Source organism: Thamnophis sirtalis, unplaced genomic scaffold, assembly GCF_051295495.1.
Source record: "Thamnophis sirtalis isolate CommonGarterSnake01/CBP01778 unplaced genomic scaffold, rThaSir2_p1.2 scaffold_2, whole genome shotgun sequence".
Lineage (NCBI taxonomy): Eukaryota > Metazoa > Chordata > Lepidosauria > Squamata > Natricidae > Thamnophis > Thamnophis sirtalis.
The window spans coordinates 28,592,390-28,619,720 of NW_028261382.1; the positions used below are offsets into that span (position 1 = coordinate 28,592,390).

Below are 27,331 nucleotides of genomic sequence, written 5' to 3' on the forward strand. Positions count from 1 at the left end.
ATTTCCACTACTCTTAGCCAGAGTTCTGTCGTCGGAGACCCCTGGGTTTGTTTTTCTATATTGTGGGGGTCTTTGTACCAGGATGTAGAAGCAGGATTGCAATATTTGCTCCCCTAAATGAAGTTTCCTCTTGAGAAACATGATTGGAGGAAGGGTCCTTCAGAACCTCAGGATGTCTTGGATGCTGAGTATGCCTGTATTTTCAACATCTTTCTGCCCGAGAGATCTCCGGCGTTGTGGGAATGCAGCTTCCTTACTTTGTATCCCGTCTCTTTTTCTTCTTCTTCTTCTTTGCCCATCGCTATCTTCTGCTCGTCCTGAGCTCAGAAGTTGGGAGAGGAGTAGTAATTGTGTATGTGTAGAAAAGGGGAGGAAGTTGGCTCAAAGATCGAAGTGAGCTGGTGGTGGAAGGATAGCCCCCCTCAAAGGGGGCAGGGGGGGATCTTGTGACTCTGTAGCAATTCGTAGGTAGAACCACACAACCACCAGCATTGTCCTTTCTCCCTGTGAGGGCTTCCCCGAGAGGGGATCCCCCTACCACGCCCTCAACACCTTGCCAACCTCTTGGGGGGTGGGGAGGCTATCTTGATCTGTGAATGCATTCTAATGTCCAGAAGATTTCTCACCCTTCTGTTTGTGTACTGTCAGAATAAAGCAATTACACCTCTTTCCAATACGTCATTTACCTTCCTTTATTTATTTATTTTCAATGCGGCAGGTGCCTTTACAAAGCACGATGGGAGGGGATTTTTTGGTTGCCAAACGAGGCACTTTCCAAGCGAGCTTCGCCCCGTTTTATGACCTGTCTTGCCACTGTTGTGAAATGAACCGCTGCCGTTAAGTGAGTCACGCGGTGGATTAAGTGAATCCAGATCCACCCGTTGACTTTGCTCAGCGCAAGAAGGGATCGCACAAATCCCAGGTCACTGCAACCATCATAAATAGGAGTCGGGGTGGGGGGTCTGAATTTTGATAGTGTGACTGTGGAGACACTGTGACGGTCGTAAATGTGAAAAACAATCATAAGTCACGTTTTTCTAGTGCCGTTGTAATTATCCAGTCTGCAAGCCATCTTTTCTTTTGGACTTCCAGCCTGCCACACTTTCTACTATTCATTTTCTATGGTGGGAAAATGGGAGGGGGGATTGTATGGAATTAGATGATATGTAGCCAAAACAACATTCTTTCTAGAAAGCCAAGGTCATCCTTTGTCTCTGCACCTGGCCAGAACTGGATGGGCGGAACTGCCAGCATGGCAGTAGGGGACTGGAACATGTGATGAACTTGTGGGTGTGGGGGCAGGATCTTGAACTTTCAACTGAGGGGGGAGGAACCTAGCAGCTTTCAGATTCTGACAATAAATTGGATTTTTGAGGAATCCTTTGCCTCTTGATTTGCTTTTGGATGCTATTTGGAACCCTGACAGTAACTTCAAATGGTCACTAAATGAACTGTTAAGCACTGCCTGTACAGGAAAACTGCCATTTTTTAAATCTTGTCAGCAGACTGAACTGGTCACAAGACTGAGTTGTATGCAGGGCGGATTTGATTTAAATCAAGTCGATTTAAATCACTAGTAAAAAGGCTTGATTTAAATCAAGTTGATTTTAAAGAGCAGCTATCATCTCTGTCCCAGTGGCTCTTCCTCGGTTGACTCACCGATTGAAGTTACACCTCATGATATGTAACTAAGCTCTATTTCATGCCGAATAAACTCAATTACGCATGGATCTTAAGTGGAAAACTATCTTTAGATAGATTTTTTTTTACTCTAAAAGCATTTTATTAAAATAAATTGGATAAAAATAAAAATAAATCCGATTTAAATGAAAACAATTTGATTTAAATTTTAAAAATCCAATTTTTTGGATTTTTTTTTTAATCACTGATTTTTATCCACCCCGGTTGTATCCAGAGAGGATGTGTTAGGATGGGGGAAAGACCATTAGGAATAGCAATAGCACTTAGATTTGTTCTTAGTTGCGAAGTCATGTCCAACTCATTGCAAGCCCATGGACAACATTCCTCCAAGCCTTCCTGTCGTCTACCATCCCCTTGGAGTCCATTGAAGCTAACGCCAACTGCTTCGGTGACTCCATCCAGCCACCTCCTTCTCGGTCTTCTTCTGCTTCTTCTTCCTCCTCCTCCCCCCACTTCTCTTTTCTGCTCTTCTCCACTATGCCCTCTCCCTCTCTCTTTCCATCCCTTGATTGTTGTTGTTAGTTGCGAAGTCGTGTCCGACCCATCGCGACCCCATGGACAACATTCCTCCAGGCCTTCCTGTCCTCTCCCATCTTCTGGAGTCCATTTAAGCTCACGCAGGCTGCTTTGGTGACTCCATCCAGCCATCTCATTCTCTGTCTTCTTCTTCTCCTCCTCCTTTCTCCTCTTCTCCACTATTCCTTCTCCCTCTCTTTCTCTCTTCACATTCCTTGATTGTTGTTGTTGTTAGTTGTGAAGTTGTGTCCGACCCATCACGACCCCATAGACAATGTTCCTCCCAGCCTTCCTGTCCTCTACCATCCTCTAGTGTTCACTTAAGCTCATGCCGACTGCTTCGGTGACTCCATCCAGCCACCTCCTTCTCTGTCTTCTGCTGCTTCTTCCTCCTCCTCCCACCCTTCTCTTTTCTGCTCTTCTCCACTATGCCTTCTCCCTCTCTCTCTCTCTCTCTCTTTACATCCCTGGATTGTTGTAAATTGTGAAGTCGTGTCCGACCCATCGCGACCCCATAGACAATGTTCCTCCAGGCCTTCCTGTCCTCTCCCATCCTCGAGTCCATTTAAGCGCACACCGACTGCTTCGGTGACTCCAGCCACCTCATTCTCTGTCGTCCCCTTTTCCTTTTGCCCTCCATCGTTCCCAACATTAGGCTCTTCTCCAGAGAGTCCTTCCTTCTCATCAGGTGGCCAAAGTACTTAAGTTTCATCTTCAGGATGTGGCAAAAGAGACTGCATTTAGGGTCATTAAATAAACCGTTGTAAATCGAGGACTGCCTGAGGAGGAAAACTGCAGGAAAGGGACCGCATTGACCATCACTGAATGAACCATTGTAAATAGAGGACTGCCTGAGGAGGAAAACTACAGGAAAAAAACTGCATTGACCGTCACTGAATGAACTGTTGTAAATCGAGGACTGTCTGAGGAGGAAAACTGCAGGGAAGAGACCGCATTGACCGTCACTGAATGAATCGTTGTAAACCGAGGACTACCTGAGGAAAACTTTGCCCCCCCCCCATCATCAATCTGCATAATCCGATGCCAGAAGCTAGCAGGGCGACATTTATGTCTCGGCAATGCCTCCCTGAGCGGGCTTGCAACCGGATACCTCCAAAAGACCCACCCCTCGATCGCGGGGAACCGACCCAGATCCCGGGATCCATTCCTCCTCCTCCTCATTCCCCCCCCACTTCTTCTCACAGTACGAAACCCTCCCAGCGAGGCTGAAAACTTTGCCTCTCCGGGCGCATGCGCCCCAACCGCCTCTCCCTTCCCATTGGCTGAGCGCCGCCACCCCCTCCCCCAGTGGTGGTGGTGGGGGGAAACGGCGGCCAATCAGGAGCCCTGTTGCGCCCCAACCGCCTCTCCCTTCCCATTGGCTGAGCCCCCCCCATCCCGCACGGGGAGGGGTGAGTAAACGTCGGCCACTCAGGAGCCGGCGCAGCACGTGCTGGCTGCTGAAGGGTTCTTTTTCCGGGTCGCGGGCGGGGGCGGGCTTCACTACGCCCGGAAGTCGCCCCCTGCCAGCCAAGGAGCCCCTCTGCAGTCGAGGCCGGGAAGGAGCCTGGCTGGGGGCCCTCTCCTCTTCCTCCTTCTCCTCCACGTCGCCAGCCGCCCGGTGAGCGGAGGAGGGAAAGTGGGGAGGGCAGGGTGGTCGTCTTCCCCCTTCGGGGAGGGGGCGTCTCCAAACGCCCCCCCCCAAGTAAGCTGATAAGGGAATTAGTATATAGAGGGTCCTATTCCATGCCTCTCAGTAATATTATTAAGGTTGCTAGGGTTATTCGCATTGATAATACAGTATATAGTAATATATTACATAACTCAATGGCTGGGTGGACTGGACGTTATTTGAACCCCTAGAAGTCTATGTATTGGCCATAGGCTAAATAATGATGGTGATGATACCAGCAGCAGAACTTAAGAAGGTACTTGGTTGAACCTGTATTTGTGACACATCTTTAAATATTCAGTTGACCGAGTTCCATGTTTAATGAATAAAAGAGATCATAAGAAGAAGTAATAGTAATAGAAGAAGTAATAGTAGTAGTAGTAGTAGTAAGTCCACCAGCAGAACTTAAGAAAGTACTTGGTTGATACCTAGAAGGCTGGCAGCAACCCGTATCAACTATTAGCACCAGTCAATGGTGTTTGTGATGCATTTTTAAATGTTCAGTTGACTGAGTTTCATGTTTAATGAATAAAGTATATAATAATAATAACAATAACAATAACAATAATAATGTAGTTATAATAACAATAATAATGTAGTTATAATAACAATAATAATGTAATTATTATGTAATTCCAGTATTATGTATTATGTAATGTAATGTATTATGTTATTATGTAATATAATGTAATGAATTCCAGGGGTAATTGGCACACTGGGTGCTATTCCAAAAGCACTGGAATTACATTTAAAACAGTTAAAAATTGACAAAATCACCATTAGTCAAATGCAAAAAGCCACACTGCTTGGATCTGCACACATATTACGAAAATACGTTACGACATCCTAGGCCCCTGGGTGGGGCCCGACTAGTAATCAATGCCAAATCCGGCGAAACAACTGGCCGCTGTGATACAATTCTGTTGTTGCTAATAATTATGATTATTATTATTATTTGTGCAAAAATTATAATATTAAAGCAGCAACAAACTGGTGGGAACATCAGCCTGAAAAAGTCACCGAAAATCCGATGGTCAAGATCTTGTGGGATTTCCGTATACAAACGGACAAAATACTGGCGCATAATACACCAGACATCACACTGGTTGAAAAAAATAAGGTCACAATCATAGACATCACAATACCAGGTGATAGCAGGGTCGCCGAGAAGGAACATGAAAAAAGAGCAAAATACCAGGACTGAAAAATCGAAATTCAACGACTATGGCACAAACCAGCAGTGGTAATTCCAGTGGTAATTGGCACACTGGGTGCTATTCCAAAAGCACTGGAATTACATTTAAAACAGTTAAAAATTGACAAAATCACCATCAGTCAAATGCAAAAAGCCGCACTGCTTGGATCTGCACGCATATTATGAAAATACATTACGACGTCCTAGGCCCCTGGGTGGGGCCCGACTAGTAACAAATGCCAAATCCGGCGAAACAACTGGCCGCTGTGATACAATTGTATAATAATAATAATTTTTTATTGTAGTGCACATGTGCAATGAGATTTATATATGTCGTTCCCAAACCAGAGCTATTTTATTTATTTATTTATCAACAAGTACAAGAAAATATGTGTCAGTATAGATATAGACATGGACACATGAAAGAAAAGGCACAAATAAATGAATATAAGTAAGCAAAACATAGCCATAAGCACATAAATGAGTGCATATAAATGGGGACAATAGGACAGGGGTGGTAGGCGCGCTGGCCCTTTACAGACCTCTTTAAAAAAAAATTGGTGCATGGTTAACAGTTTAAGGTAAATGGTGCAGGGGTTACAGGAACCAATGGCTTGTTTCGCAGTGTTGAGCTTTTTTTTTTCCATTCCATTCTCTCCTCTTTCCCCCTCTCCCCCCCCCAAAAAAAAATAGGATCGTCATCATGGCTGCTGATTCGGACGTGCTCCATTTCCAGTTCGCGCAGCAGGGCGACGCTGTGCTGCAGAAGATGAACCTGCTGCGGCAGCAGAACCTCTTCTGCGACGTCTCCATCTACATTGATGACACGGAGTTCCACGGGCACAAGGTCATCTTCGCCGCCTGCTCCACCTTCATGCGGGACCAGTTCCTGCTCACTCAGTCCCAGCACGTACGGATTACGATTCTGCAGAGCGCCGAAGTTGGCCGGAAGCTGCTGCTCTCTTGCTACACGGGGGCACTGGAAGTGAAGAGGAAAGAGCTTTTGAAATACCTCACGGCAGCCAGCTACCTGCAGATGGTGCACATCGTGGAGAAGTGCACGGAGGCCCTTTCCAGGTACCTCGAAATTGACGCCTCCGTTGAAGGCAACGGCAGGTGTGCGGAGAAATGCCACTCTTCGGACATGGAGCTGGGCAACCGAGAGAGCTGCCCCGAGAAAGACTGCGAAATCATCGAGATCTCTGCGGACAGCCCCGTGAGCGTAGACGAGCACATCAAACAAGAGAAGGGAGATATCCTGCCGGCGTCTGTGCAGGGCTTAATGCCCGAGAGGAAGGAGGTCAAAAGTCCAGAGATCTCCACCGTAGAGATCAGCTACAAGGACGACGAAATCTGCATTTTCCAGATGGATTCCATTGACGGCGTCCCCAGCGTGGAGGACGAGCCCTTCCCACAGCCTTGCACCTCTTCGAAAACCAACTTGTACTTCCCCGAAACTCAGCACTCCTTGATCAACTCAACCGTGGAGAGCAGGCTGAGCGAAGCGGCCCAGTTCCAGAACTTCGGCGGGGAGAATCCGGAAGGAGCCGCACACGCGGACTTCCCGAACTCCGAGGAGGCCGGCTACACGTGGCGGCACCAGTGTCCCAAGTGCCCCCGCGGCTTCCTCCACCTGGAGAACTACCTCCGGCACTTAAAGATGCACAAACTCTTCCTGTGCTTGCAATGCGGGAAGACCTTCACCCAAAAGAAGAACCTCAACCGGCACATCCGTGGGCACATGGGGATCCGCCCCTTCCAGTGCATGGTGTGCCTGAAGACCTTCACCGCCAAGAGCACCCTCCAAGACCACCTCAACATCCACAGCGGCGACCGGCCTTACAAGTGCCACTGCTGCGACATGGACTTCAAGCATAAGTCTGCCCTCAAAAAACACCTGACCTCCGTCCACGGGAGAGCCGGTGTCGACAAATCGGGCTTCGACGCCATCACGGAAGTCAGGATAGACTACGAGTAAGAGGTCGTTTGAGCAGGGAGTTTTTACAAAAAGGCCCAAGCTGATGCTGAGCACCAAGACTCCAACCCACAGGCTCCAATCCTGCATGTAAATACCCCCTTATCTATCAACGTTCCCACGGGCTTCCGGATAGCTGCCCGTCTTAGAGCGCAGGTACTGCAGGCCGCTTCTGCCGACTGCCTGCAATTTGGCAGTTCCAGGCTCAAGGTTGACTCAGCCTCCTGTCCTTCCGAGGTGGGTCAAATGAGGACCCAGATGGTTGGGGGGCAAAAGGCTGATTCTGTAAACCGCTTAGAGAGGCACTGCAAAGCGGTATATAAGTCTAAGGACCATTGCTCCCTACCGTGTTTTTCCCAAAATAAGACAGGGTCTTACTTTCGTTTGACCCCCGAAATAAGCACTTGGCCTTATTTTCAGTGAGGTCTTATTATTTTTGAGGTCCAGGATGGCAGCAAGCGTGGTCACCTCCTGGCTGCTGCGGTGTTGCAATACTTTCAAGGAGGGCTTATTTTGGGGGGGAGGGCTTATTTTAGCGCATGCGCTCAAAAGCCCAATTGAGCTTATTATCCAGGGAGGGCTTATTTTGGGGAAAACAGGGTATTATCTCTATCTATATCTCTATTTCTATCTATCCTATCTATCATGATGACACAGTACTGCATTCTAATCACAGAGCATCAAGGAAGGAAGGAAAGAAAGAAAAGGAATAGCAATAGCACTTAGACATATACCGCTTCATAGTGCTTCACAGCCCTCTCTAAGCGGTTTACAGAGTCAGCATATTGCCCCCAACCATTTGGGTCCTCATTTTATCGACCTCGGAAGGACAGAAGGCTGAGTCAACCTTGAGCTGGTCAGGATCAAACTGCTAGCAGTGGGCAGAGTTAGCCTGCAATACTGCATTCCAACCACTGCGACACCACAATCCTTCCTTCCTTCCTTCACAACAGCACTTAGATTTATATACCGCTTCACAGCCCTCTCCAAGCAGTTTACAGAGTCAGCCTCTTGCCCCCAACAATCTGTGTCCTCCTTTGACCCGCCTCGAAAGGACAGAAGTCAACTTTGAGCCTGGTGAAATTCGAACTGCCAAATTGCAGACAGTCGGCAGAAGTGGCCTGCAGTACTGCGCTCTAACCACTCCACCACCACGGCTCAAAAAGCAGTATGTAAGTCTTAAGTGCTATTGCTAGTGGTATATGAAGCAACCTAGTAAGGTTGAAAAAAAAGTGGTGCTTAGCTGTTGCTATTTACATGTTTATATGTTATATATATGACGTAAAGAGTCTTTTCGGCCTTTGCTTTGCACCACAGCCAGAATTTTTTTTTAACGTGCTTTGAACAGTAGCCGTTGTTTACGTTTCGGTTTTGGGAGGCCTTAATCAGAGCATCTGGTTTTTTGGGGTGGGTGAAAACTTGCACTGTAGCAAGGGATTGATCTCAAGAACTCGATACACAATCAAGGCAACGCCCTTATTTTATTTTATTTTTTCCTTTAACAAAGACTGGCCTTGTCGTAAAAACCACTTGGTGTTGAACTCCTCCCCGAGTTTGACCAGCCTGCCAAGAATCAAATGTAGATTCCATTTTCACTTCCCTCCTGAAATTCAGTCTTACGGTTCGTGATCCCTGCAGCTTACCAGGTACAATATTTTTTCTCCTTCCTGGAAGTGTTAGACGCATACAGTCGTCTTCATCCAGGCCATTCTGTGATTTTAAGGCATGTATGTATGTATGTATGTATGTATGTATGTATGTATGTATGTATGTATTGTGTCACAACCCCTGGTATGCCCAAATATGGGAGGGAGCATACTGCTTCCCTTTTTCTGTCTTATCGGCTCAGCCTAGGAGCCATCCAGGCAGAAAGCCATTTTTTTATGTTGCCTTATGTTGCAACATATATATACACACACATACACACACTCTACTGCCAAAAGTATTCGCTCCCCTGCCTTTATTCGCCTATGAACTTACTGTAAGTGACCTCCCATTCCTAATCCAAAGGGTTCAATGTGACGTCAGTCCACCCTTTGCAGCTATAACAGCTTCAGCTCTTCTGTAAGGTTGTCCACAAGGTTCGGGAGTGGGTTTATGGGGATTTCTGACCTTCCTTCCAGAAGCATATTTGTGAGGTCACACACTGATGTTGGACGAGTTTACGTGGCCTAGCACTTCTTGGCGGAGTTGCTGTCGTTCCCAAACACCTCCACGTTCTTATAACACAGCTGACAGTTGACTGTGGGATATTTAGGAGCGAGGGAATTTCACGACTGGATTTGTTGCACAGATGGCATCCTATCACAGTTCCACGCTGGAATTCACTGAGCTTCTGAGAGCGACCCATTCTTTCCCAAATGTTTGTCAAAACACTCTGCATGCCTAGGTACTTGATTTTATACACCTGTGGTGATGGAAGTGATTGGAACACCTGATTCTGATTATTTGGATGGGTGAGCAAATACTTTTGGCAATATAGTGTGTGTATGTGTGTGTATATGTGTATATATGTGTGTATGTATATGTGTGTATGTATATGTGTGTGTGTGTGTGTGTATATATATATATATATATATATATATATATATATATATATATATATATATATATATATATATATACACACATACATATACATATACACACACACACACAAACATACAGACAGACACACAGACACACACACAGAATGGGGCAAAAAAGTATTTAGTCAGCCACCAATTGTGCAAGTTCTCCCACTTAGAAAGATGAGAGAGGCCTGTAATTGACATCATAGGTAGACCTCAACTATGAGAAACAAAATGAGAAAACAAATCCACACAATCACATTGTCTGATTTGGAAAGAATTTTTTTGCAAATTATGGTGGAAAATAAGTATTTGGTCACCTACCTACAAACAAGCAAGACTTGTAACTTCTTCTTTAAGAGGCTCCTCTGTCCTCCACTCATTACCTGTATTAATGGCACCTGTTTGAACTTGTTAGCAGTATAAAAGACACCTGTCCACAACGTCAAACAGTCACACTCCAAACTCCACTGTGGTGAAGACCAAAGAGCTGTCCAAGGACACCAGAAACAAAATTGTAGACCTGCACCAGGCTGGGCAGACTAAATACGTTTTTGCCCCACTGTATATATATTTGTGATAATGCAAACAAGCTAGAGCAGTGATGGTGAGCCTTTTCGGCACTGAATGGCCAAACTGGAACGTGCGTCCAGAAACCCAAAGACCAGCCTGGCCGGTGCGCGCATGCCTGTTTTTAGGGGGCTGTTTTGCAGGCCAAAAATGGCCTGCAAACACACACACACACCCAATGCCTCGGAAAATGGTGTGTTTCTTGGCCGTTTTCAGGCTGTATTTCGGGCCTGTTTCAATCTGTTTTCCAGTGCTCCAGCACTTAAAAAGATCAGCTGCCTGGCATGCATGGGCATGGCGGAAACCAGAAGAGGAGCTGGCAATGGCGCGCATGCCCGCATGCCACCTCTGCCATGCGTGCCATCGGTTCGCCATCAGGGAGCTAGATCAACTGCAGTTGCAGGGGTACTCATTTTCAAGGAAAAACAACAACAACCTGAGATATAAAATACAGGCATTAATTGTGGGAGGGGAGCTCATTGATTGCATGCTTTCCCTGAAATGCCAGGGGCAAATGTCATGATCAAAGAGAAGTGGCATTTGGAGAAGGCTGTTTTATTATGACAGCTTGGCTTTTTGTAAATGTATGTGCCTGCTGTTCGGTGTGCTTTCGTGTCATCATAACAGGAGGCCCTGTTCGATTGGTATGTTGTAAAAGACACTTTCTCTTGACTCCAGGCCTCCGTAAGCAAAATTGTGTCTGTAACACGGGTTGTACTGTCCAGTTTTGGTGGGTGGGGTGGAAAAGCATTCACTTGGCTAAAAAGCTCCAATTCTGACATTGAGAGCTTTGGCAATCTTGTTCGCGGCTGCTTTCTGTATGCGTGTATGCCAAATTTGCCGTTTGATTTGTAATGGGAATAAAGTTTGCTTCTGGCTCACTGGACTTGTGTGGTTTTGAAACTAGAAGATGCCTTGGAGGTCGCTCCCTGAACTGCTTAAAAGCTTTCCAGCTGAAAAGGTAAAGGTTCCCCTCGCACATCTGTGCCAGTCGTTCCCGACTCTAGGGGGCAGTGCTCATTTCCGTTTCAAAGCCAAAGAGCCAGCGCTGTCCGAAGATGTCTCCGTGGTCATGTGGCTGGCATGACTCAACGCCGAAGGTGCACGGAACGCTGTTCCCTTCCCACCAAAGGTGGTTCCTATTTCTCTACTTGCATTTTTTAACGTGCTTTCGAACTGCCAGGAAGTTTCCCCTTCATTCCAAGTTGCTTCTCTCTTTTGTTAGTGATGAAGCATCCACAACGTCCGAAGGCAACGGTTACTATCGCTGACTTAAAAACGACCCACATCCGCCATTTTACAAATTCCCAACTATTTGTATTTAACAGATGAACAGATTTGGAAGGGACCCTGTAGGTCATTGAGTCCAACACCCCCACCCACCCCCGCCCAAGCAGGAGACACCATTTCTGACAAGAGGGCAGTCTAGTCTCTTCTTGAAAGCTTCCAGCAATGAAACTCCCATAATTTCTGTTCCATGGGTGGATTGTTCTCACTGTCAGGAAATTCCTCCTTATTTGTAGGTTGAATCAATCTAGCAATGTAGAGCTGGAAGGGACCTTGTAGGTCTTCTAGTCCAACTCCATGCTCAAAGCAGCCATTTCTGACAGTCCACTCTTGAAAGCCTCCATTGATGGAGCTCCCACAACTTCTGTTCCATTGAATATAGAATAACAGTTAGAAGGGATTGGTTTATTAGATTTATATGCCGCTCTTCCCCCAAGGACTCAGGGTGGCAATGTTGTAGGTCATCTAGTCCAACCCACCCAAGCAGGAGACTCTACGCCATTTCTGACAGAGGGCAGTCCACTCTCTTCTTGAAAGCCTCCATTGATGGAGCTCCCACAACTTCTGAAGGCAACTTCTGTTCCATTGAATATAGAATACAAGAGTTGGAAGGGACCTTGGAGGTCATCTAGTCCAACCCCCCCTGCCCAAGCAAGAGACCCTACACCATTTCTGACAGATGGCAGCCCAGCCTCTTCTTGAAAGCCTCCAGGGATGAAGCTCCCACAACTTCTGAAGGCAACTTCTGTTCCATGGGTTGATTGCTCTCACTGTCAGAAAGTTGTTCCTTATTTCTTAAATAATCAAATAATTAAATAATTAATAAAATTAAAATAAAATAAAGTAAAAAATAAAATAAAAAAAATAAAATAAAGTAAAAAATAAAATAAAATAGTAAAAAAATATAATAATAAAATCAAACAATCATATAAATAATCAAATAAATAGTTATTCGGTTAAATATCTCTTCTGCATCCTTCATGCAAGGCTCGGAGGCCCCGCCTTCGCCGCTCCGAAGGGGGTGAGGAGCGCCGGAGGGGCGGCGGCTATGCAAATCAGAGCCACGCCCTCTGCGGGGCGGGGGCTGGAGGGGAATCCGTGGAAGAGCGCGTCCTCTCGGTGGGGAGGCCCGCGAGCGAGCGAGTGCGCGCGACAGAGAGGAGCGGGAAGTCTCGCGAGAGGAAGGGGGCGCGGCTTGGGGGGTGGGCGGGCCTCCCGGCTGTCACCGCGATGAGGAGGCGACGCCGTCGCCGCCGCCGACGGGCCGCTCCGCGGTTCGCCCCTCGGGGGCTGTGAGGAGAGGCCGGGCCCTCCCGCAAGTAAGAGGAAGGGGCCGCAGGGAGGAGGGGGACTGTTAGTTCCGGGGGAGGAGGGGAGGAGTCGCCCAGAAGGAGACCCCCTCCCCCACCCCCGAGGAAAGACCCCCCCACTTTCCTCTGGGTGGGGGAGGGGCGTCATGGGAGGTCTTCTTTTCAGGGAGGGAGGGGATAGCACGGGCGGGCGGAGGGGGAGTCAGGAGGACCAGGGAGGGGACCCTCCTCCCCACGACCCCCCGCCTCTGGAAAAGTGTTGCATGATTTGGCGGGGGGAGGGGTTGAAGGGGAGCCTTTTGTCTCCACTCCTCCCCTCCCCAGGGGGGCTTTTAGCCCACTCCTGGCTGTTCCTGGACGGGGGGGGGGGTGGCGTGATGGGGGGCGTGGTGGGGTGGGTGGGTGTGCAGAAAGGCAGCCCATATTTGGGGTCCCTCCTGGTCCAGACTTGGGGGTGATGGGATGCAATTGAGGCCACCCTGGCTTGCAAGCAGGTGGGGGGGAAGCCTTGGAGGTTGGGGGAGGAAGGGGGTGCATGCGATTGGGGCACACACACACACTTATCACAAATACCTTTGACTGGTCCTGATGTTTGAGATGGTTGCTGTCAGCGTCCTAGGTCTCAACCAAGTTTCTTCTTAAGATGGATGATCTCCTCCTATTATTATTATTATTACTATTAGTCATTAAACATGAAACTGCTGCCAGCATCCTAGGTATCAACCAAGTACCTTCTTAAAATATACAATGTTGTTGTTATTATTATCTCTTTTATTCATTTAACATAAAACTCAGTCCACTGAACATTTAAAGATGTGTCACAAATACCATTAACTGGGGCTGATGGTTGATACGGTTTGCTGCCAGTGACCTAGGTATCAACCAAGTACCTTCTTAAGGTGGATGATCTTCTTCTCCTCCTCCTCCTTCTCTTCTCCTTCTCCACCCCCTCTCCCTCTTCCTCCTTTTCCTTCTCCTCCTCCTCTCTCCTCCCCCTCCTCCTTTTTCTTCTTCTCCTCAACCTCCTCCTATTACTATTATTTCTTTTATTCGTTAAACATGAAATTCAGTCAACTGAACATTTAAAGATGTGTCACAAATTCTATTGACTGGTGCTGATGATTGATACAGGTTGCTGCCAGCACCCTAGGGATCAACCAGGTACCTTCTTAAAATATAAGATGTTCCGAGTAGCGCAGTTTTTTGCAGTTCCGCTGGTGTTATTGCACAAAACTGCAATTTGTTGATGTATCTTATAAAATTCTTGGACATGGTACATCATCATCATCATCATCATCATCATCATCATTATTATTATTATTATTATTATTATTATTATTATTATTATTTGGTTAATCTTTAGTGAGATTCACAGCCTTTGGGGCTGGTTGGTAGCTCAACAGCTCGAGTCCTAACCAAGGACCTAGGAACTGTTAAGATAACGTCGGAGGATATAAGCTGTTCCAAGTAGGGTGGTTTTTTTGTAGAATCAGAATGTTCAAGTCTGATAAATTTAGAATTTCCAAATAGCGAGGTAGCCCTTCAGGTATTGCTCCAAGGGCTCCAATTACAATTGGGACAACACACGATTTCTTTTTCCACAGTCGCTCAACTTCAATTTGCAAGTTCCGGTACTTTGTGATTTTTTTCTTGCTCTTTATTTTCAATTCGTCCATCTCCAGGTATTGCAATGTCAATGAACCATACTTTTTTCTTTTCAACTATTGTTATCTCAGGTGTATTGTGGGCCAATTGCGTGTCAGTCTGGATTCTGAAGTCCCACAAGATTATTATTATTATATACTTTATTCATTAAACATGAAACTCAGCCAAATGAACATTAAAAAATGAATCACAAATATTATCTCTTTTATTTATTGAACATGAAACTTAGTCAACTGAACATTTAAAAGTAACTATTGTCACTTTGAATGTACACTAATCAGCATACATTAAAATAAAATTGTGTTGCATGCAGCTCTCAGAGGGTCACCACATCCCATATACGCTACATAAACATGACAAAATAAATAAATACTAAATTATGCATATACCCACATATATTATACAACACAGAGAAGCAACACGGATGCATACATGTACATGGTGAGAGAAACAAATCTTGCGAGTTTACATGTGGATGGCCTGGGGAACAAAGCTTTTACAGAAAGAAGCACCTTTGGGGCACCAGATTAGTGCCACTTTTGAAAATAAGGTCCCATTTACGCTTAATACGGTGGCTCAGTGGCTAAGGGGCTGAGCGTGTCCATCGGAAAGGTTCGGCGGTTCGAATCCCCAGCACTGCGTAACAGAGTGAGCTCCCGTGACTTGTCCCAGCTTCTACCAACCTAGCAGTTCGAAAGCATGTAAAAAATGCAAGTAGGAAAATAGGAACCACCTTTGGCGGGAAGGTAACCGTTCTGTGCGCCTTCGGCATTTAGTCACACCGGCCACACGACCACGGACAGCGCTGCATCTTTGGCTTTGAAACGGAGATGAGCATCACCCCCTAGAGTCAGGAACGACTAGCACATAGGTGCGAGGGGAACCTTTGCCTTAAGGCCCAGTTAAGTTAAAGCATTATGAATTCTCTATTGTTCCTAGCACTTATTATTTGCTTAAAGATGATGAAATGCTGCCTCTGGGCATGGGTGTTCTTTTAACTGTGGCTAATAATTGTGGTCGCAATCTCTTGCAGAGCAAATTCCCCTGTCAGTAGAGGACTCTCTGCGCCACTCTTAGCAGTAGCTGCCAGAAACCAATCTTCAGCTCTGAAGCAGTATTTCCTCTGATGCCAGATGCTCGGGATGGTTTTATAACGCCTCCTATAAAAGCCATTAAAAACATAAGTGGAATTTATCGGAATGCCTGAAAGAAGTAAACAATGGGCAAAGTAGCTTGGTGAAATGAATCCCGAATCCAATTAGTCCTTGACTTACGACCCTAATTGAGCCCAAAGGAGGCCGGTGCATAACCTTTTTTTTTAAAAAAAATAGATGTTATTAATTTGCTATTAATTACGTATCTTAGTGCTTGATAAACATTGTGTTGTCCAGGTATTTAATTTGCTTGACAATACAGAAAAGAAAGACTAGGCAAGGGATGATAGCAGTGTTCCAGTATCTCGGGGGCTGCCCCAAAGAACGGGGTCAAGCTATTCTCCAAAGCACCTGAGGGCAGGACAAGAAGCAATGGGTAGAAACTAATCAAGGAGAGAAGCAACTTAGAACTAAGGAGGAATTTCCAGGATAGTTGGAACAATTAATCAGTGGAACAAGTTGCCTCCAGAAGTTGTGAATGTTCCAACACTGGAAGTTTTTAAGATGTTGGATAACCATTTGTCTGAAGTGGTGTAGGGTTTCCTGCTTAAGCAGAGAGGGTTGGACTAGAAGACCTCCAAGGTCCCTTCCAACTCTGTTATTCTAGTCTACTCTATTCATTCTTACTCTCCACCCCTTTTCTCCAACCACAAGTAAAAGAAGTTCCATGTTTGATGATATTCTTCTTTCTGTCTGATTTTCAATATCAGTCTATCCATTTCTACACAGTCTAATATCTTCTTAATTCTCTTCATCCTGCAGTGTTTCTTCATCTTTCCAATATTGTGCGAAGATCATCCTCGCTGCTGCTAAGACACGTAATGCGAAATACATTTCTTGTCCAATTTTTTATGACCTGTTTTTGTTTCTCTCCCAGCTCCCGACCCCTGGACGGTGCCAACATGGAGTGCTAGCGGCTGAAACGAGGGCCCTGCCTTCCACAATGCCCGTGCAGGCCGCCCAGTGGACGGAGTTCCTGTCCTGCCCCATCTGTTACAATGAGTTCGACGAGAACATACACAAGCCCATCAGCCTCGGCTGCTCCCACACCGTCTGCCAAAGCTGCCTGAGTAAGCTGCACCGCAAGGCCTGCCCTTTCGACCAGACCGCCATCCACACCGACATCGATGTGCTGCCCGTCAACTTTGCGCTGCTCCAGTTAGTGGGAGCCCAGGTAAAGGAAGAGACAACACACACACCAACACAAGTTGACTTGGTACAGAAGCTGAAAAAGGAAGTTGCAATGGGCAATCAAACAGGAGAAGGACGATTTATTTGCTTTTTCAGATTTTTATCCTGCATCTATCTATCTATCTATCTATCTATCTATCTATCTATCTATCTATCTATCTATCCCTCTATCTATCTATCCCTCTATCTATCTATCTATCTATCTATCTATCTCTATCTCTCCCTCCCCTATCTATTTATCTCTATCTCTCCCTCCCTCCCTATCTATCTCTATCCCCCCCTATCTATCTATCTATCTATCTATCTATCTATCTATCTATCTATCTATCTATCTATATCTCTCCCTCCCTCCTTTCCTGTCTATCAATTTATCTATCTCTATCTCTCCCTCCCTATCTATCTCTCCCTCCCTCCCTATCTATCCCTCCTTCCCTATCTATCTATTTATCTCTATCTCTCCCTATCTATCTATCTATCTATCTATCTATCTCTATCCCTCCCTCCCTATCTATCTATCTATCTATCTATCTATCCCTCCCTATGTATCTATCTATATCCTTCCCTATCTATCTATCTCTCTCTCTCCCTCCCGTAGGTCTGTCTGTCTGTCTGTCTATCTATCTATCTCTCTATCTCTCCCTATCTATCTATCTCTATCCCTCCCTCCTTCCCTATCTTATCTATCTCTATCCCTCCCTATCTATCTATCCCTCCCTCCCTATCTATCTATCCCTCCCTATCTATCTATCTATCTATATCCTTCCCTATCTATCTATCTCTATCTCTCCCTCCCTCCTTCCCTATCTGTAGGTCTATCTGTCTGTCTGTCTGTCTATCTATCTATCTATCTATCTATCTCTCCCTCCCTATCTATCTATCTCTATCCCTCCCTCCCTCCCTATCTATCTATCCCTCCCTCCTTCCCTATCTTATCTATCTATCTCTATCTCTCCCTCCCTATCTATCTATCCCTCCCTCCCTATCTATCTCTATCCCTCCCCCCTATCTCTCTATCTCTCTATCTTTCCCTCCCTCCCTCCCTCCTTCTCTATCTCTCCCTCCCTCCCTCCCTATCTATCTATCTATCCCTATCTCTCCCTTCCTCCCTCCCTATTTATCTATCTATCCCTATCCCTCCCTCCCTATCTATCTATCTATCTATCTATCTATCTATCTATCTATCTATCTATCTATCTATCAAAAGCAAAATGCTACTCATGCATCATCACAAAATCTCCAGAACCATAAAGCCTACAAACTTGAAATTTGGCACGTATGTTCCTCTTGGCTTCTAGGTGCTCACAGAAAGGATTTTTTGAAAATACCATCAGAGCATTAGTATTTCTTACATAATTATTATTAACACGCTCTGATACTAAAGGTGTTACACATTCTACTCCCCCTCCCCACCTGAAAAGAACTCTGTTCTAACTGCCACTTGGGCGTGGCCAGCACATGACTCATCCGGCCTGCGGGCTGGAATGAATACCACTGCTGGTCGTAAGTGTGAAAGATGGTCATAATTCACTTTTTTTCAACGGCATAAATTTGAAATGAACCCTTGTAAGTCGAGGGCTACCTTGTCATCTAACATTAATATTTACATCCTTTCCCAAATCGCATTTTCCCTCCTGCCCTCTTTTTTTAAATGAAAGGCCTGCTCACAAGTACTTCTCCTCGCTCTAGGTGCCCGATCGCCAGGCTCTCAAGCTGAGTAACCTTGGAGAAGACAAGCACTACGAGGTGGCAAAGAAATGCGTGGAAGATCTGGCTCTTTATTTAAAGCCACTGAGCGGAAGTAAGGGTACGCTGCTGCGCCTGAGTCTGGCTTCCTCTGGGCCAGAGCAAGGTCTCCCGACCAGCGGGTGTGTGCTTGGATCTGGGACCCAAACATGAGAGCTACCTGCTCATAAAGTGTATTTTGAGGACAGGGAATCTGTTCTGACCTAGGCTTCCCAAAAGCACGAAGCCGACTCTTCGTCCCGATAAAACCCCTTTTATTTAGGTTGAAGGGGATTCCTTTCCAGCCAAGTCCCGGCCAAGAGTCTTTCAAGAGATTTCACAACTACAGACCTTTCTCAGGCTTGGAGAGCTGCCAGGCCGATATCTTCCAAATGCCACACCGTAGCAGCAATTCCTTGGCAAGAAGTCAGGAACAGATCTTCACCCGAATGAATTGAACTCATTGCCTCCTGCAAACTCCACTCCCCAGTTGCTCCTCTTTTATTCCCTATGGGAGGGGACATTCACCGTCCACCTGTGGCTTTACTCCCAGGTTGACCCTTGTTCCTTAGCTGTTCCCAAATCCTGGCAGTTCTGCACATACACACACTGGGAACAGGCTCCAGCTGTTCTTCTGCCCCACTGATCTCCAACTGATAACTGTCAGACGGCTCTGGCCCCCTCTCTGCCTCCGACACAGAGCTCTCACCCGAGCCTTCCCCAGACTCCAGGACTGGCCCAGGTTCCTCCCCAACCTCCTCACCTTCTGCCACCGAATGGTAAAAGTTACATAACTCTTCTGTTGTTCTTCACAGGTGTGGCTAGCTTAAATCAGAGCACGCTGAGCCGGCCAATGCAACGGAAGCTGGTGACGCTGGTGAACTGCCAGCTGGTGGAAGAAGAAGGCCGCATCCGGGCCATGCGGGCAGCTCGGTCCCTCGGGGAAAGGACCGTCACCGAGCTGATCTTGGCACACCAGAACCCTCAGCAACTCTCGGCCAATCTCTGGGCCGCTGTCCGGGCCAGGGGGTGCCAGTTTCTCGGGCCAGGTGAGTGGCCGGGGGGGGGGGGGAGAAGGGGGAGAGTGCAGCCCCTTTGCCCGTTTTTCAGCTTTAAAATGAAGGCATTGTAACAGCTGTAGAAAAGAGGGTGGGGTGAGAAGTGTTTCCCAAAAAAACCTAATCATGATCCTTTGGCTGTATAAACAGAAGCATAGAATCAAAATCACGTGAAGTGTTAGTACCGCTTTGTAAAGCTTTAGTAAGGCCACCCCTAGAATACTGCATCCAGTTTTGGTCACCACGTTCCAAACAAAAGGTGTTGAGACTTTAGAAAAAGTGCAGAAAAGAGCAGTTCAGATGTTTAGAGGACTGGAGGTTAAAACGTGAAGAACATTTGCAGGGATTGGGTATGGGCAGTCTAGAGAAAAGAAGGATTAGGGGTGGACATGATAGCAGTCATCCAGTGTTTGAGGGGCTGCCCCAAAGAGGAGGGGTCACGGTGTTTTCCAAGGAACCCAAAGGCCAGACAAGGAACAATGGATGAAAAATGAGCAAGGAGAGAAAAATGGGTGGGAACCACTGTCCTAATGCCTCCAAAGAGACCTTGGCTGAGAGCACACCACCCATCAGGGACCACGACAAAAGTATGGTAAGGCCACTTTTGAATATTGCATTACGTTTTGGTTGCCACGATGTAAAAATAAAATGTGGAGAATCAAGAAAGAGGGCAGAGAAGAGAAACAAAGAGGATTAGGGGACTGGAGGCTAAAACATATGATTGCAGGAACTGGGTATGTCTAGTTTAATGAAAAGAAGGACTAGGGGAGATATGATAGCAGTCTTCCAATATCTCAGGGGCTGCCCCAAAGAAGAGGGAGTCAAGCTATTCTCCAAAGCACCTGAAGGCAGGACAAGAAGCAATGAATGGAAAGTAATCAAGGAGAGAAGTAACTTAGAACTAAGGAAAAATTTCCTGACAGTGAGGACAATTAACCAGTGAAACTAATCTTGCTGCCAGAAGCTGCGGGTGCTCCATCCCTGGAGGTTTTTAAGAAGAGATTGGAACGTCAAAATATCAATCAGAATAGAGCTGGAAGGGACCTTAGAAGTCTCCTAGTCCCTGTTGAAGCAGGACAAATGGTTGAAATAGTATAGGGCAGGGGTGAAATCCAGCAGGTTCTAGAGAACCGGTAGCGGAAATTTTGAGTCGTTTGAAGAACCAGCAAATGCCACCTCTGCCTGGCCCCAGAGTGAGGAGGGAATGGGGATTTTGCAGTATCCTTCCCTTGCCACGCCCACCAAGGCACGCCCACAGAACCGGTAGTAAAAAAATTTGAATTTCACCACTGCTATTGGGTCTCCTGCTTCAATAGGGGTTGGACTAGAAGACCTCTAAGGCCCCTTCCAGCTCTATCCTGCGTCAGAGCTCCAAATAACCTCCAAAGGTAAATCAGAGTCCAAGGCAAAGTATTGCTCAAAGTGCCAATTTATTAAGAGAGCCGTGTTGGCACATCTGTGGGAAACCCAAATCTGAAAGCTTCCTAGTTTTCCCTACCCAGTTGAAAGTTCAAGATCTTGCCCCCCTCCCTCCACACCCACAAGTCCATCCCACGGTCCAATCTCCCACTGCCATGTTGGCAGCTTCCACCCATCCAATTCCGGTCAGGTGCAGAGATGCAAAGACAAAAGGATGACCTTGGATTCTAGAAAGGAATTTTATTTTGACATCACATTCTACTCCTTACTATTCCCCCTCCGAATTCCCCATTAATGAAACAGCATAGCAGAATATTAGTGTGGCAGGCCAAAGATCCCAAAAGGAACTGGCTGCAGACCTGACAGGCAGCCTCTCCTCAGAAGAAACGTTTCCTGGAAGAGAATAATATAGGGGTTAACATAACAGAATTAACCATCTCTTCCCCCTCCCCCCGGGTGGGGACCCTTTGGCTTATTGGGAAACTTATCATGGAATTGTTGCACCAACTTATCTGCTTTTTGGTTCCAGCTTTTCACCCAAGTAGCTTCGGACAAAGGGTATGTCAGGCCTCCCGGAATACCCCCAATCAGCTGTTCGAGGCTGCAGGGATTGCCACAGACTATCGCCTCTTCCGTGCCTTGCGTTTTTGGCTACATTCGGTGTATAAGACTCACCCAAATTTTCACCCTCTTTTGTGGGGGAGAAAGTGTGTCTTATACACTGAAAAATACGGTGCTCAGGTCTCCTTATTTAGCATATTCTAATCTGAAATCCCTGCAAACCATTATCCCGTCTGTAATTGAACAAGGGATATTAAAATAACCACAAACAGAATCCAATATTACTTGGCTTCAGTGGGAAACAAGGAAAAAAAATCCATGGGAATATCTGCTTCCTGTCTTTAAAAATTGGGCGTTTGTTTTATTTTATCAAAACTTGTTCTAGTGGATAGAACATGGAATTGTCTTCCAAAGTTGGATCAAAGATGTTTTGGGTCATCTCTGGTGTCGGCAAATTGTATAAAGTTTTAAAGACATATACACACACCGAGTGTCAGGCCTGCAGTCATATTCCTTTCAGGATCTTTGGCCTGCCACACTCTCTCTCATTTTACTATGCTGTTTTCATTAGTGGGGAATTGGGAGGGGGAATAGTAAGGAGTAGAATAGCAGAATGTGGTGTTGTCAAAATAAAACATTCCTTTCTAGAAGCCCAAGGTCATCCTTTGTCTCTGCACCTGACCGGAAGTAGATGGGTGGAAATGCCAGTGTGGCAGTGGAAGATTGGAGCATGGGATGGACTTGTGGGTGTGGGGGCAAGTTCATGAATTTTCAACTGGGTGGAAAACCCAGGAAACTTTCAGATTCGGGTTTCCCACAGATGTGCCAACATGTCTCTCTTAATAAATTGGGACTTTGAGGAAACCTCTGCCTTGGACTCTGATTTAATTCTGGATGATGTTTGGAACACTGACAGGGTACCCTCTCCAATGCACTAAATACTGTAAGCGAGTCTAAGATTGACAAGATCGATATTCTGGAGTCCTCCTGGCAAGGAAGAGAAAGGAGACCCGCCCCCTTTCTTCTGGTTTGGCTTCCCCCACCGTAACGCCATCCTTTGGTCCCTCCCCAGCTATGCAGGAGGAAGCCTTGAAACTGGTCCTGTTGGCCCTGGAGGACGGCTCGGCCCTCTCCCGCAAAGTCCTGGTGCTGTTTGTGGTCCAGCGCCTGGAGCCCAGGTTCCCCCAAGCGTCGAAAACCAGCATCGGCCACGTGGTGCAGCTGCTGTATCGGGCCTCCTGCTTCAAGGTGCGACTTTTGGGTACTTTATCCAATTTACAAAACAGATAAGACCACCTGGCTCACATCCTATTTCAGCGATGGCGAACCTTTTCAGCACCGAGTGCCCAAGCCGGAAGACGTATTTGTGTGCGCGGTGGAGCCCTGTAAACCTGAAGACCAGCCGGCGGGCGCATGGATGCCGTTTTGGGCTGGGTTTTGGCCTTTTTCAGGTTATTTTTCAGGCTGTTTTCAGCCAAAAAACGGTCCCCAAACAGCCTTTTTTTTTTTTTTTTTTGCTGTTCTTCCAGCCGTTTTCAGGCTGTTTTCCAGCGCTCCGGCATCTGTAAAGACCAGCTGGCGATGGCGCCAGTGCCCACAAACAGAGCTCTGTGGGTCAACTCTGGCAGGCATGCCATCATGGTCCTATTGGATTGTTGCTTGTAGAAGGGGGTGAGAGAGGGGTACATTGGTCCATACACCAAACAAAGGACCCCTCGGGATCCCCCTATCAAAACCACTTCCCTTCTGCGCGTCCAGAAGTGGAAAATAACTTTAAACACAGCACAGGACTTAAAACAAAACGCTTCGGTAGAGATCTGCATACGTGGGACTGATTGGGCTAGATTGTAAGGGTGACTCCGAAATATAATTTTAGGTCATTTTATTCTATTTAACATAATGTATTAAATTACGTTGTACCTTATCCTATAACTATTGTATTTTATCCTACTCTTTATTTTAAATGGTTTGTGTAGGTTTTGATTGGTGTTATGTGTTCGTACCTTGTTGTTGTGGCCCGCCGGTGGCCTGCGGAGCTGGCAGCAGATTCGGACAGTGAGGAGGTTGGGGAGGAACCTGGGCCAGTCCTGGAAGCTCGGACGAGGGCTCTGCGTCAGAGGCAGAGAGGGGGTCAAGGCCATCTGGTAGTTATCTGCTGCCTCCAGAGCCTGACACCAGCGAGGCAGAAGAACAGTGGGAGCCTGTTCACAGTGTGCGCATGCGCAGAGCTGCCAGAAGGCAAGAACAGTTAAGACAAAAGGGGCGACTTGGGAGTAAGGCTTGGAGATGATTGGCCCCTCCCATAAGACATAAAAGAGGAGCAAATGGACGTTAGCCTTTGTGCAGGAAGCAATTAGTTCGTCTAGTCGGTTGAAGCTCTGAGAAGCTCTGTTTGACTCTGTGCTGCCTTTGGCCTTGCGAAACTAATGGGCAGTTAGGTCCCTGGCAGCGTTTCAAGGGAGATAAAGGTGGGTCTTTATCAACATTCCCCTGAAAGACAGTGGCAACTCGAGCAGACATCTGCCGGACTCTTCACAGACTGTTTGTGAATCATTACGGGCTGGGAATGACCATAATTCACAGCCGTCTAAATAAACAGAGGGTGTTGGGGGACTAAGATTGTGGTTTATGCTTCCTCAGGAAGCCTAGGCCATAACGCTTGTGCCTTTGATACGGCCTGTAGGCTAATTGATAAAGCTGTAAAGGATCGATTGAGCGGGGGTTGTGTTTCCATACGCAGGTCACCAAGAGAGACGAGGACTCCTCCCTGATGCAGTTGAAGGAGGAATTCCGCAGCTACGAGGCCTTGAGGAGGGAGCACGATGCGCAGATCGTCCACATCGCCTTGGAGGCCGGTCTCCGGATCTCTCCCGAGCAGTGGTCCTCCCTCCTCTACGGCGACCTGGTCCATAAATCCCACATGCAGTCCATCATCGATAAGGTCAGCCCTGGCGTCCGAAGAAGTGAGCTTCGATGCATCCGATGATGAAGCTGCATAGGGCAGATTCTGAGCTGGGAGCTGCGGTTCCCGAACACTGATCTTCCATTTATGCGGACTGAGGATGCGACTCAGGGTGGAGGGGAGGAAACAGTTTTGCTGCATCCTCCATGATGTACTTCCTTCCAAGAAACAAAACCTTTCTAAAGTCCAGAAACTTGGATGGAAGTCTGTAGAGATTCTCTGTCATCCAAGGTCCTGGTTGTCCCAAAGGTGCTTTTTTCAAGCGGCAACTGGAGTTTCTGGTTGTCCTTTGAAGGCCTTTCGCTTCTCATCCAAGGAGCTTCTTCAGCTCTGACTTGGATGATGGTGGAGAGCGGAAGGATTTACACTCCTTGCAGACAGCTGGTCCTTTGCATTCTTTTAGAGGGCCGTTAAGGCCACTTTGAGGTTTCTCTATGTCCTCTGAGTCACCTGAGTGGTGCAAATGATTCCTGTAGTCTGCAATTTTTCCCCTCTGGAAATCCATTCCTCCTCCCACCCCATTCCAAGGGTCTCCATCCCAAATTGTGTAGCTAAAAGTCTGTAGAGATTCTCAGTCCTCCAGGCCATGGTTGTCCCAAAGGGGCTTTTTTCAGGAGGCAAATGGACTTCCTTGTTTTTCTTTTGAAAACATTTTGCTTCTCATCCAAGAATCTTTCTCAGCTCTGACTGGATGATGGTGGGGAATGGAAGGATTGATGCTCCTTGCAGACAGCTGGTCCTTTGCATCCTTTTAGAGGGTTGTTGAGGCCACTTGGAGGTTTATCTTTGTCCTCAGGGTCACCTGAGTGGTGCTTCTAAAGGTGTGGGAGGAGGAATAGATTTCCAGAGGGAAAAATCATAGACTACAGGAACCATTTGCACCACTCAGGTGACCTGAAGACACCGATAAACCTCCAAGTGCTTCAACGAACCTCTAAATGGATGCAAAGGACCAGCTGTCTGCAAGCAATAGCAGTGAGACATATACCGCTTCATAGGGCTTTATACAGCCCCGTCTAAGCGGTTTACAGAGTCGGCCTCTTGACCCCAACAATCTGGGTCCTCGTTTTACCCACCTCAGAAAGATGGAAGGCTGAGTCAACCTCCGCGAGGCATATAAATCCTTCCATTCCCCACCATCCTGTCAGAGCTGAAGAAGCTTCTTGGATGAGAAGCAAAACGTCTTCAAGTAAAAAGCAAGAAAGTCCAGTTGCCTCCTAAAAAAAAAGGCACCTTTGGGACAACCACGACCTGGATGGGCGAGAATCTCTACAGACCTTTAGCTGTACAATTTGGGATGGAGACCCTTGGAATGGGGTGGGAGGAGGAATGGATTTCCAGAGGGGAAAAATTGCAGACTTACAGGAACCATTTGCACCACTCAGGTGATCCTGAGGACACAGAGAAGCCTCCAAGTGGCCTCTACGACTCTCTAAAAGGATGCAAAGGACCAGCTATCTGCGAGGAGTGTAAATCCTTCCGCTCCCCATCATGCAATCCAGAGCTGAATTGGCTTTCAAGTGGCTTCAGTGAGCCTCTGAAACAGGGGTTCCCAACCGGAGTGAGAGAAGATATTCCACCGTGTGAAAACTTGGGTTTAGAAGTTTTAAAATTATACTGTGTATGCATAACGCTATGCATATAGTTATTTACTTTCGTAAGGGGTGCGAGACTATGTCGGAAGCATTCTAGGGGTATAGAAAAGTTTGGGAACCCCTTCTCTAAAAGGATGCAAAGGACCAGCTGTCTGCAAGGAATATAAATCCTTCCATTCCCCACCATCACCCAGTCAGAGCTGAAGAAGCTTCTTGGATGAGAAGCAAAACATCTTCAAAAGAAAAAAACAAGAAAGTCCAGTTCCCTCCTAAAAAAAACCACCTCTGATACTCGGGTGGAAGTGCAGCTGCTTTTACTTCCTTTCACACAAGGGCCATGCTCAGCGCCCAGGTGATATTTTTAAATGCCCCCCCCCCCCACTCCAAAATCTGTAGGGTAAGCTGCGACATGGGTGTATGCATTAAGAAATAATGCTTGTTCCTTCCAAATACCAGGAACACCCCACCCCCTCCGGAAATTCCCGGCCCTGCGTTGATGCATGGCTTTGCGCTATCGCCCCCATCTGCCTTGGGGAAAAGCTCTGAGACTTGAGTCAACGTTCAATCTGTTGGGCAAAAAGTTTGGGTGCAAAGCATGGACCTGTGTTTCTTTTCACCCAGCTCCAGTCTCCGGAGTCCTTTGCGAAAAGTGTGCAGGAATTAACCATCGTCCTGCAGCGAACGGGGGACCCCGCCAACCTGAATCGGCTGCGTCCCCATTTGGAATTCTTGGCTAACATAGATCCCAACCCAGGTATGTCAGTGGAGAGAAGGCGGAACCCCACACACACAAACACACACACTCCTGTTCTGTTCCGTCTCCTTTCTTTCCTCCTTCCCCTAAAGGCAACAATGGTTTGATCCTTTTCACATGATGCTTTTTCTGGTCTTTGTTGGTTGCAAAAAATGATATAGCAATAGCCCTTAGACTTATATGCCGCTTCGAAGTGCTTTTACAGCCCTCTCTAAGCGGTTTTCAGAGTCGGCCTCTTGTCCCCAACAATCTGAGTCCTCATTTGACCCACCTCGGAAGGACGGAAGGCTGAGTCAACCTTGAGCCAGTCAGGATTGAACTGCTGGCAGTGGGCAAAGCTATGGGAAGGAAGGAAGGAAGGAAGGAAGGAAGGAAGGAAGGAAGGAAGGAAGGAAGGAAGGAAGGAAGGAAGGAGGGAAGGAGGGAGGGACTATAGCAATAGCACTTAGACTTA

The 27,331-nt window shown here is 46.8% G+C and overlaps 2 protein-coding genes and 1 non-coding gene across 4 annotated transcripts in view; all 3 read left to right on the plus strand.

Annotated features, from left to right (window-relative positions):
- The first annotated feature begins 3,732 nt into the window (after positions 1-3,732).
- On the plus strand, positions 3,733-7,260 carry ZBTB6 (zinc finger and BTB domain containing 6). Its single transcript, XM_014067582.2, has 2 exons — positions 3,733-3,838; positions 5,778-7,260. Exon 2 carries the CDS (start codon positions 5,788-5,790, stop codon positions 7,060-7,062), a length of 1,275 nt encoding a protein of 424 aa, XP_013923057.2. The 5' UTR covers positions 3,733-3,838; positions 5,778-5,787; the 3' UTR covers positions 7,063-7,260.
- Positions 7,261-12,699: 5,439 nt separating this feature from the next.
- Positions 12,700-27,331, plus strand: part of RC3H2 (ring finger and CCCH-type domains 2) — a 34,615-nt gene continuing 19,983 nt past the window's right edge. Inside the window, exons 1-7 of one of the 2 annotated variants that reach the window (XM_087704583.1) lie at positions 12,700-12,805; positions 16,493-16,789; positions 18,493-18,610; positions 19,344-19,577; positions 22,639-22,814; positions 24,307-24,507; positions 26,745-26,877. In XM_087704583.1, coding sequence (XP_087560709.1) covers positions 16,559-16,789; positions 18,493-18,610; positions 19,344-19,577; positions 22,639-22,814; positions 24,307-24,507; positions 26,745-26,877 — 1,093 coding nt within the window. In that variant the 5' untranslated portion in view covers positions 12,700-12,805; positions 16,493-16,558. The remainder of the gene's footprint in view (positions 12,806-16,492; positions 16,790-18,492; positions 18,611-19,343; positions 19,578-22,638; positions 22,815-24,306; positions 24,508-26,744; positions 26,878-27,331) is intronic. The other variant, XM_087704584.1, reaches the window with a different exon arrangement.
- LOC148048544 (small nucleolar RNA SNORD90) lies at positions 24,528-24,642 on the plus strand. The gene has a single exon (XR_015695711.1). It is a non-coding gene; the product is annotated as a small nucleolar RNA SNORD90 (small nucleolar RNA).